The 11,670-nt window shown below is 31.3% G+C and overlaps 1 protein-coding gene across 1 annotated transcript; it reads left to right on the top strand.

Moving 5' to 3' along the window:
• Nucleotides 1–228: 228 nt before the first annotated feature.
• On the top strand, nt 229–11,452 carry LOC126778052 (uncharacterized). The gene is made up of 3 exons (XM_050501400.1): nt 229–517; nt 5,652–5,767; nt 11,270–11,452. Exons 1-3 carry the CDS (start codon nt 229–231, stop codon nt 11,450–11,452), a joined length of 588 nt encoding a protein of 195 aa, XP_050357357.1.
• The last annotated feature ends 218 nt before the right edge of the window (nt 11,453–11,670 follow it).

Genomic DNA, 11,670 nt, shown 5'->3' with positions numbered 1-11,670 from the left:
TACTTTTTTTCAAAATGTAAAAATCAAGAAAAAATAATAACACAAGCGATATTAATAAATATCACAACAAAATGGATATCGAACGATCTCATAATAACGACTTACTTTTTTTGTTCATCTCACCGCTTCGCTCGCAACAGATCTTGCTGTTCATTTTTTCGAAAGCTATCACTATAAAAGCGTTTTGTCTCCCTTTCTCGCTTAATTCCTGACGATCGTCTAACGAAAATGTATCGAAAATTTGTAGTAACCTTCGCCCTGTTCGAGGTCGCATTCGCTTCCTTTCTCGACGGCGATTTAAAGCTGCTAGATGGTGTTAAGCTTGTATCCGTACAAGATTCGAATAGTATAGAAGATGGAAGGTCGTTCGGAAACACGCCGCTTTATAGGATAGCGAAGTTTCTCCAGAACCACGAGTTGCACGTTAAGTTACCGAACTTAATCGAAAAAGATAAGATCAGTCAGATATTAACGGAATCGATGAAAATTATCGACGATTCGAACAAGGAAAACAATGGTGAGTGAAAATTTAATATGTGAAATTAAAAAGAAAAAAAAATCTTAAATTACTTAAATTAAAATGTCGAAAAATAATACTTTTACGTTCTTACTTAGTTATTTAGCGATTGCTTAGTTAAATAATGATTTGTCTCTTTCTATCACCAATGATTTAACATTCAAAAGAATAAGACATATTATTAACCAAATCACCTCTTAAACAAATCGTTAGAGCTGAATATTAGTGGTTAAATAATGATTTCTCTCTCTTCAACAATGATTTAACATTCCAAAGAATAAGACATAAGACAAATTATTAAACACATAAAATTTTTAACAAGCTGTAAGTCATTATATTCAAATCACGTGGGGTGTAATGGGCCTGTATTGAATAACGTGAGTAATTGTGTACAATAAAAACTCAATAGTATCAATTATCAATGGTAATAATATTTAAAGCAATTTTTCTAAATTAACTTAGCGTCGTAACTTTTATTTTTCTTTTTAATCATTAAACTGTCACTCCACAAAGAAATACTTTTATACATATGTATACATAACGAACAAAAAATATAAATTTATTATAACTTTTACTAATAACAAAATTCATTGAAGTAAACTACTGTGTAACGGGAAGTTACACCAAATTATTTGCTATACGACATGCGATTGTCTACACCGGTCAGTTCCTGAACGATTCGTTTCCTTGTATGTATTGTTTAATCTACCATACTATTGAAAAAATGTATTTAATTTATAGTGTACTAGTTTACGCTTGCGGCTTTGTCCCGCGTGTTAGAGGGAGAAAGCGGGTTATAGGTAAAAAAAATACCCTTTGTACGTCCTTGGATTTCAAGCTTGCTTCTACTAATTCTAAGTAAACTACTACTAGTACTAAATTCAATCAAAATCGGTTCATAGGCTTAACCATGAAAGCGTCACAAGCCGACGGAGTTACTTTTGCATGTATAATATTTGTATAGATTTAAAAAAAAAATAAAAAAAAACACTCCATCTTTTAATTTCTGTCTGGGTAGGTAAAAACCACTTATTCTACCACCAGTTATGATTTGAAGTTTCAGTCATTAACTTGAAATTCAAATTTCTTTATTCAAAATATAAGTTATACTTATTTATTGTCAAATTAAAAACTATCACCGGTTCGAAAAATTAATTACCCCGATCTGAGTAGAACCGGAAAGAACATCGAGTTTAATTTTTGTGAGATCACGAGAATATATAATCTTGCTGTGCAATGACTGTCTAAAAAGTGTTTATATACATCTTAAATTGCCAGTAGTAGTCGGCTTATTGACTCACCGCCTTTCTAAAATGTATGAAAAAAAAAAGAAAAACGAATTACTTCAACTGCGAAACCACTAATGATTATGAATGTGGCAACGAGCAAGGAATTCAATTATTATTTTATATTAATTAATTATTAACAACTATGTATATATTTACAAATACTTAAGTCACGTTTTATATAATATACAATATATTAAGTACAGTATAAATAATTATGACGTTCGTTTTGTTTCAATCCATGTCCTAAAGTGCTGGGTCTCCTCTCTCTTTGAGGAGGTGGATACACGTTAGGCAGATTTACTTCCGATACATGCAGGTTGCCTTACTATGCTTACATGAGTATAACATAAATTATGATCACAAATTAAAACAAAATGAAATATAAAAATTCCTTATTCCTTGCCTGTGTTTGAACCTGCAATCATCGGTTAAGATTCTAGTGTTCTTATCACTCGGCGATCTCAGCTCATCAAGGGGTGAATCACTGGCTCTAACTAGAATCTAGTTAGCTCCTAAAAAGTGATGCTTTGTATTTAAAAAAATGGACACATCGTCTGCTTACTGGTTAAGTAGGTTATATGCTAATTTTGTTGAACTGAGTTGAAAGGTTTTAAATTTGCAATGGCTTTTAATCAACAATATTGTTCATCACCTAATTCACTTTTTCTCTTTATATAAAATATTATTATTATTTAAAGGTTTGTAGTCAAATAATATAATGATTATATATTTTTTACCTTAGTAGTATTTTTAATATTCATTATAAATGTCGTATATACCTACAAAACCATACAGCACATTAAGACGAAATGTATTTTGCAAGTGTTTAGTGATCAGTCAAAGGAATATCTTACTTAAAATATTTTTTTTAAGACATTTTCTTCTATATTGTCGAGAGTAGGTACTTAGAACCTTCATTACAAGCAATACAGCTTTAGTTCGTGTGACAGCAACGCTAGTGGATGATTAGCTAAACAATGCTGTGTCTTTTTCTTTCGAATATAAAATCCGTAATGACAGAAAGAGTGTTCACTAAACAGTCCCCAACCTTTATAAGTAGGGACGCTAGATTTTTAAAACCTTTTGTTTACGCCAGAAAAATGCATTACGCGTTTCCCCCACGGGAACAGTGGGAAGGGTATGTGGGGCTCGCCGGTGTCCAAGGCGCCGAGTGTGCCCCGAACATCGGAATACCCACTAAAAAACCAGCGGTACCCTTTCCGTCTTAACGAGGAGCGCCACGGGATCGCTTTCGCATGCTACCGTGACGCTCTGACGTAGATTTTTGAAACTTGTTCAAGTTTTGGTCGTATATTTTAAATATCGATTTTTGAATATAAATATTTTTCAAGGTCAGGAAAGGACCCTCAGTTTACCGGCTATATCGCGAGACGTATACAAAATATTAAAACCTTTTAATTAAATCGAAGGTTGATAAATTTATAGAAACAAAAGCGAGTTTAATTTTCGTTTTTTTCGTAAAAACCGTCATTTATGAGTTATTTACATAAACGTTATTCATAATGGCGGCGAGCGTTCGTCCCTTCCTGAGGCGATTTCTTGTATATTTTACATTTAGGGGCTTCCTCCGAACATATAATGAAAAAAAAATATTATAAGACTTTTTCCAAGGCCACTTTTGTGCCTTAGTAACAAATTAAAACATAAATATATTAATATACATATATACTTACCATAATGCATTATTTGGTAACCAATTTATTACATATATACCCACGTTATGTATATCTAACACTTCGCTATTAGATAAAAAATCAACATCGTTACCGACTAAGCAAATACTAATAACGTAAATAAAGTGTCAATATGTCTGTCTATACAAATAAATCACAGGCAACAGGCAGCTGACAATTATTTGTAAGTTGTCGTGTTTACCAAAAATAATAGAATATTTCGGATGATAAAGTTAGCCCTGTATTCTAGGGACTGAGAATAAATTCTCATAGTTTTTTTTCATTTTCCATTCGGCGCCATGTATTAGTTTATCTAAAATGCGATCCAAATAGGCGAAACGACCGGGCGAACAATTTTTCGAAAGTGTCACGTCACGGCTAAAAGGCCAGGTAGGAAAAGAACAACTATTTAAAAAAATATATAAATTTGTACGAAGAAACCATTAATTGAAATTTTCAATCTCAACTCTTTCATCATCATCATAGCATCATAACTGTCGTTGTAACCCATTTGTATGTGTATATATTTGCTTAACAAATCAAAAACGAAAATTTAAAGGTATTTTTAAAGATAAAAAAGTACTAAATATTTTTTAGTAACAAGTTAATATTGATATTTATTTTAAAAAAAATCGCCCACTTTCTCGCCAGCGTATTAGGTGGAGACGAGCGGTTATTGGGTAGAAAAAATAGCCAACCTTGGTTCCAGCTCGTGTCATACCAGATTCACAGCGTAACGGACAGTGTCAGAGATCAAAAATAAATATCAATATTATTGTTTTAAATATGAAAGTAGCATTTAGCGTTAGTATAGATATTGTTTTTTTATTACTTATTATTATATATACATGTACATATTCATATATATATATATATATATATATATATATATATATATATATATATATATCGAAACTTCAAAAGACACGTTTTAATTGTTCAGTACACTGTTATTAAATTTCCCAGTACAATTACACAAAATAAAACACGGTAAGGTTGATTAACTTGGATTGAGAGCCAATAGGTTAGAAAGTGTCTGCCCCGTGTGACGGTGACAAGTGAATGATCAGCTGTCAGCACGTTTGACGACACACTACCCTATTCGGGATTACCCGCTCTTAATTATAACTTACTGTCATAAACAATTTGTTATAACAAAAAATCTCAATAATTATCAGACCATTAAAAACGAGCAAACGATGATTACTACTTGCTTTCCCACTGAAATAATCAACGCGCCGTCATAAATTTATAATTATGAACTAATTAAGAAAAAAAGCATTTACAAGCCGTATTTTATAATTGGCAGTTGATAGTTCATCATTGACGTTTTTATTCTTATTTAAATCACATTATAAAGATTAGCTGCCGTACTTAGAAAACTTGTTCTGCGGGTGATTAGTGAAACAAGGCTTTGCCTTCTTCTTGCCAAATCATTTATGAAAGAAAGAGATAATTTATGTAACTAAATAGCCGCTAAGCAACGTTTGTAAGTAAAGTCGTCCGTTATTTACACTGAGACGCTTTTAAGATAAATGTTACTGTTTCGGAACTATTGAATCGAAAAGGCTGAGCTATCTAGGATAATCTAAAGTATTCACTTAAGATTATCCTAGGCGTCTCGCCATCGCATAGTTAGAATTAAGTTCTCACAAGATAGTTCTTTCAAGAGTGACTTCGTCAAATGCAGAGAGATTACTTTTTTTACGCAAAAAATAAAGTGTTCTCTTTTCGTCTGTATAAATGTTTTAATATCTTCGAGTGTTTTTTTTTTGTTCACGAACTTATTTTGACGATTCTTTCTGCGTTGGGCTGGCTCCAAGGTGACCGCAACTCGTTTTAGTTTGTATTGTTTGAGAGATACACATACATTTTTATTTAAAGCGTACGAGTCTAAAATTGCGATTTTTTTAAGGTCGAATATGAGTGCAACGACGCAACGCATTCTTTATGTCATGCTTAATCGAAACGAATCTTACGTGAAAAGGTTTTACTTCTTCCGTATGTTCTATTTTTGCAGAGTTGCACTTTTTTTATTTAATATATAACATACAATCTGTTTTCACCAAAATCCTTGGCCCGTATGCTACTGATCTTATAAGTCTGATCCTTACGAGAACTTTGTTATTCAAACTTATCTTGTCCTTTCAGCAACTGGACGTGGTAAGGGCGACGGTGGAGCTGGTTCCTTGGCGTTACTTGGCCTCATGTTCGCCAAAACTCTTGGCGCTGCTGGTATAGGAGGTCTAGGTCTTTTGACTATGAAGGTAAATACTACTTCCTAAATTATAAAACCATTATTACTACTTTCTATAGCTTCTTCAAATGTGTAGTATTGTGTTACTTAGACTCTGTCCATTCGGTTATTCACTATTTGACATCTGCCTTCTATAACTGTCACATATTACGTAAAAGTTAATACATAAATATGGGACTATATCTAATCATTGAGAGCCAAATAGAGCCTATCGTGTATAATATTTTATAGAGTAATGTTTTTGGAGGTATAACAAACAGATGTATATAACTATACTCATATATCAAGAAATAAAAATACATTGCTTATTGAAAAGGGTATATATGAGTATATACTATAATGTTAATTGCAATGTAAATCCACTAATTTCATCATCATCAAAAAAACACGTAAAACCGCTGAATACAAGTATATAATATTGAATAAGAAATGCTTGTGAATGTATTTGTTTTATTTTTTAATAATATTTATACCATGAATAGTTATATAAGAAAATAAGAAATCTCTCTAATAAGCATGCTTGTTAATAATTATTTTTAATCATATATAACTCTTAAACATAGAAAGCCTCAAATTATATATATATATATATATAATTTAATATAATATTATAATATGATATTTATTCAAGTCCTAATTGCTTTCGGCATTTATTTATTTAATAGCAGCATATAAAATGCAGCAGTTATAAGCACGCAACGAGTATAATATATTAAATAAATTATAATATAGCAAATACATATGATGGTATCGAAATTAGAAACAAAAATTTGTCATATGTGTGTAGCACATTAATTATTATAATCACTGCACCATTTAGAAGTCTAATTTGCATATAACGTGCACAAATGCGAACATTCACAACACATGCATGCTTACGAACAAACGCACCGTACACTCTTTAACGCTGCTAGTTAAGGGAAATAATATCAGCCATATTTTAAAAAGTATAGACTTCAAATTTAGACTGGAAACTATTCAATCGACTTGTCTGTAATTTTTTAGAATATCACGACGAATATTGTCGTATACGTTTTTTCGGTTTGCAAAGCGTTTTTATTAAAAAATATATTTTTTTTAAATAAGACGTCATGGGTTTATATTAAATATAATTAATTTATATATTGATTTCGTTTGATATTTTTTTTTCGTATTAATAATATGATATATAATAATCATCTATTTATTGGTTTGTACATTGCTTGTTTTTTGTTTACTGCCTCGTTGGTCAAATGGCTAGAAATAAGGCCGCAGATCCCGAGGTCCTGGGTTCAAACCCGAGGTCCTGGGTTCAAACCCCAGGTCCGGCCAATAAAAAGTTATTCGTATTTCTATCGAAAAATTCTCAGTAACAGCTCGGAGTCTGAAATTGTCAGTGTGTACACTCCCGTGCCTCAGAAAGCACGATAAGCCGTTGGTCATATTATTGCCATCTCATCGAATTAAAAGACTAAGGGAATAGAGAATGCACCTGTGTTTGCGCACATTTTTGTGCACTATAATCTGTCCTGCGCACTTAACTAGTCTCGTTTAAGATTGGCCGCCGTTGCCAAAATAAATAAGAACATTATCACATTGTTTGTGGTTTTACGGGCACATAACACAGAACATACAGTTATAAAAAAAAATATTGACATTTTCTACAGAGGCAGCCTTATTTTTTTCCTTTTCCTTATATATGACTTTCATAAATAGAAAATGTCAATAAAAATTTCTTTATAAAATTAACTTAAACATATTTTATTTTGTTTTGATTAGTGTGTATATTGATATGAAATCTAATAAAAAAGTCAACGACATCTATAGATATCGTGGAAGTATATAATCAATAAATATAATTGGTTGTCGATCTAATTGGAAAGAGCGAATACTTCACTGTTTGTTCAGACGCCGTGACGACGACGATGGAAATTATATCAACATTTGTAAAGAAAGAAAATTTCTGTTTTTATTAACTTAGAGCGGCTACATTGGAAATGATTTCAAATGTATTTATTTTTAAATAGTTATTATTTTTCCTCTTTATCCCTCCAATTAAGCACATAGCTTTGGTTATGAGTAGGGACGACAATAGCCCCAGGGATAGGGACTGAATCTGCGACTTTTTATTGCTAGACGACCATTAAGCCGTTGTGTTATTTATATAAAATTTATCCATAATATAATAATAGAAAAGTCACTTCGGGTTTTTGCAAAGTTTGAAATACCGTTTTTTTTCTTCACCATCTAAATCACATATTAAAAATCATAAATAATAAAATAAAAAAATACTGTAAATTTCTATTACGTTTAACTACTATTAACGCAGGAAATAGTATTATATAAAAACACGTGTTGCACTATCTTTTACCTCACTTTCACCGACGGAGATCATGCGCAGGATTTTAGCTTTACGTAATTTTGTAACTGCTATTTCGGAGACCCAAGTTAATATTTCTTACAGCACCAATGTTTACGGGCGGTTACCATGAGGCGGCTCACTTGCCCGACTGCATAGCTAATACAAGAAAAAAAAAATGTATAAAAAAATTCTAAAAAGCGCACAGATAAGAACATTCCTTTCTTAAATCGGCTTAAAATAAACGTATCAATTCCAATAACAATTCCTCGTATTTTATCTCGACTTCACATATATTTTAAGCAATCTCGTGTCAACTGTTTCTTGCACAAAGGCTTCTACCCAGCGGGAAAACATCGTAAGTCACCACCTACGCGATACATGTTCCAATTTCTTTGGAATAGAAAGAGCTTTTCTACTTTAAGGTATAATATCAACTTAAGAACTATTAACTTTTTCTTCTGAACTCATTTAAGTATTTTTATTTTACTTTGAAACTTCTCTAGATTGCAAATTCTACATAACTTATTTTATCAAGGAAATACTTTCGAACCGTTGAACCTCAAAATAATCATAATAAATTTACATTAAAATAAACAAAATTATTATTTTTAAATATCGATATTTAATTAGCGATATCTTCAAAACAACTATTGGACAAAGGAAACGCTCTAGTGACGTAACAAGTTCTACAAGATCAAGATTTATTTATATATATATATTCATATATATATTTGTATTCTGTTGGTAATATGTATCATACAGCCTTAAGAATATTATAAATACGAAAGATAGTTTATTTATTTATTATATATTTCACTTCTTAACTATTCAGCCGATAATAATGAAATTATATGTTGCCAGGAAGACAGAAATGGTACATTAGGTACCTAACAAATCACATGGATTATTTTTTCATGTTTAAAATGTACCAAATTTGTTTTCGTAGTAAAAACAATACGATGATACTTTTGTGAGCGTCATAAAACCTTATCTTATACCTTATACCTGGGGTTGTTTTATTACTGCTTAATTTTATTTTCAGTATTTACTTACCTCTCTCGTGATATACGAATGAAGATTACAGTTAGAATCACATTTGATGGTAGGACTTCGTGCAAGCTCTTCTGGGTATGTACCCGCTCATCAGATATTCTACCGCAAAACAGCAGTACTTGGTAATGTTGTGTTTCGGTTTGAGCCAGTTTAATTACAGGCACAAGGGACATAACATCTTAGTTCCTAATCTACAGGAACATTCAATAAAATTATTATTTTCATCAAAATCGATTTCTTTATTATAACTTATATCGATAAAATATTCAGTTATTTTTTCAATTGTAATATTTCGTAACTTCAATTATAATATTTTTCAATTCTTTTAATTTTTATAATATTTCTAATTCAATTGTAATATTTCGTAACTACCTATCATCTCAATTATTATCACGCTAAGTTAAAAAGATTATACAAAACATTAAAGAAATCAGAATAAAAAAAAAACTTTTTTTTTTAATTGAATGCTAAGAATGGATACAGATAAAAAAACGACAAAATTGTTTATTATTTCTTTAAGAAATAAGTGTCAAATTATAATTACATTTTTTACTTCGTTAAGTTTTTAACGAAGTATAAAAAATGTTTGAGCACGGTTGCTGAAATAAAACTTACAGAGGCGTCTGGCGTTCTTTTATTAGTGCTTGACTTGATTGATTGTTTAAAACGTCAGCGTCTATAATTATTTTTAATCTGTGCACATAATAACAGAACTCATAGTAATAATTATTTATGAAATAACTTTATATATATAATTAACTGCACGTGTATGCCATTAAACTTCTCTTAAACGGCTGAATGTTACGTTTGCTTGTGTTTGACTGAAGATTTAAATTGAACCCAGTAGGTGACGATGCGATTGAGTTCCAGTAACGTAATTAAAAAAAAAAAACTTCACCCGTACAAAATTTGGATGGGCAACTAGTATGAAATAAAGTTACATTATAAATAAATTTTTTCATTTCATTATAAATAATAATAAAAACTTTTATTGAACTTGAGATACAGTAAATAAAATTAGCATACTAGATAGTCACCGAACCGAAAATTATGTGAAAATTTTCAGTTGAATCGAGTTTAAAATTCAGTTGCAAAGTTTGACCCATCCCTAATAGGTACAATTAAATAAAACCTTATTAAACTTATTATGCCTCTTGTGTATATAATATAATATAAATAATTTTATATAATTGACCTTTTAGAGTCGTCGAATCGAGTCATATTATATGCACCTGTCTGTCCAATCTCAAGAGAGATTAGCCAACTGCGCTGGACATGTTATAGCGCACAAGTGAGTGCGCAACCACAGGTGCGCAACCACAGGCGCACTCTCTTCCTTCGCGCTCTTAATCCTACGCGATGGCAATCCGCCACGACCGTAAAGAGTTAAAGCGCACCGAGTTTATGTATTTTCCGAGACACGAGAGTATACTCACTTCCAACTTCCAGACTATGGGCAGCTATTGAGAATTTTCGACAAAAAAGCTATTAACTTGGTTGGAACCCAGGACCTTGAGATCTGCGGCCTCATATCTCACTTTCATTCTCTTATATCCACTAGCTATCATATATATGAATTATAGCAAAATTTCTTGTCAGCTTTGTGATTTGATGACAATGTCATTTTTATAAAACCAAAAATATTTTTTTTTTGAAATATTACACTGCCGTCGCATATGATCGACATGTTTTATATTGCTTTAGCTTTGTATGTTTACCCTATTCCAATCGAAAAAGCAAAGATAGGCTAACCTCACATTTTCCGTAGATATATTATGCACTACAAAAATTTCTTGATTAATATATCTTTATTTAAATACAACACTATTCCTGTTAATTACTTCCAAAGTTCCGATAAAATTTTAACATTCAAAACGCCATTTTATCAACCAGGTCACGTCATATCACGTCATTTCAATGTCAAAGTTGTTTGTCTTTACTTCTCCTGGTTGGAACAAAGTAATAAATACATTTTGTCATTATTGATTTCTTACATATTGTCTATATTGATTTTAATTTAAGTGAATTTGCAAAAAGTTAAGCGTTATTAACTTTAAAATATTATGAGAACACATCTTACACTTTCTAAATGTTTTTTTTTTTTTTTGTTAATATCAGGCATTAGCAGTGTCAGCTCTCGCTTTGATGCTGTCAGCGGTCGTTGGAATCAAGAAGCTGACCTCCCATGATGACCACGACGATCACCAGGTCATATATGCTGGTCATCACGGCCACCACAGACGACGGCGAGACATCAATACCCCACTACCGTACCAGGGCTGGACGGAATACCAGAACTAGATTTTATTAACTTATTTATTTAATTTATTGTAAATAAATATTTATTTTCATCTGTATTAGATGTATTATTTCATATAATTTAATTAAAAACGTGTCATTAGTTGAATTCAAAGATTATCAATCAATTGATTTTATCAGAATATCGCGGTCGAAAACTACGGCGTGTTTTCGCCTTTGATGAATTAATTTTGTTTTATCCGAGACTACTAACTTGGTTA

The sequence above is a fragment of the Nymphalis io genome, chromosome 25 (assembly GCF_905147045.1).
Source record: "Nymphalis io chromosome 25, ilAglIoxx1.1, whole genome shotgun sequence".
NCBI lineage: Eukaryota > Metazoa > Arthropoda > Insecta > Lepidoptera > Nymphalidae > Nymphalis > Nymphalis io.
The sequence above is the reverse complement of the archived record's forward strand: the minus strand, read 5'-3'. Positions and strand labels throughout refer to the sequence as shown.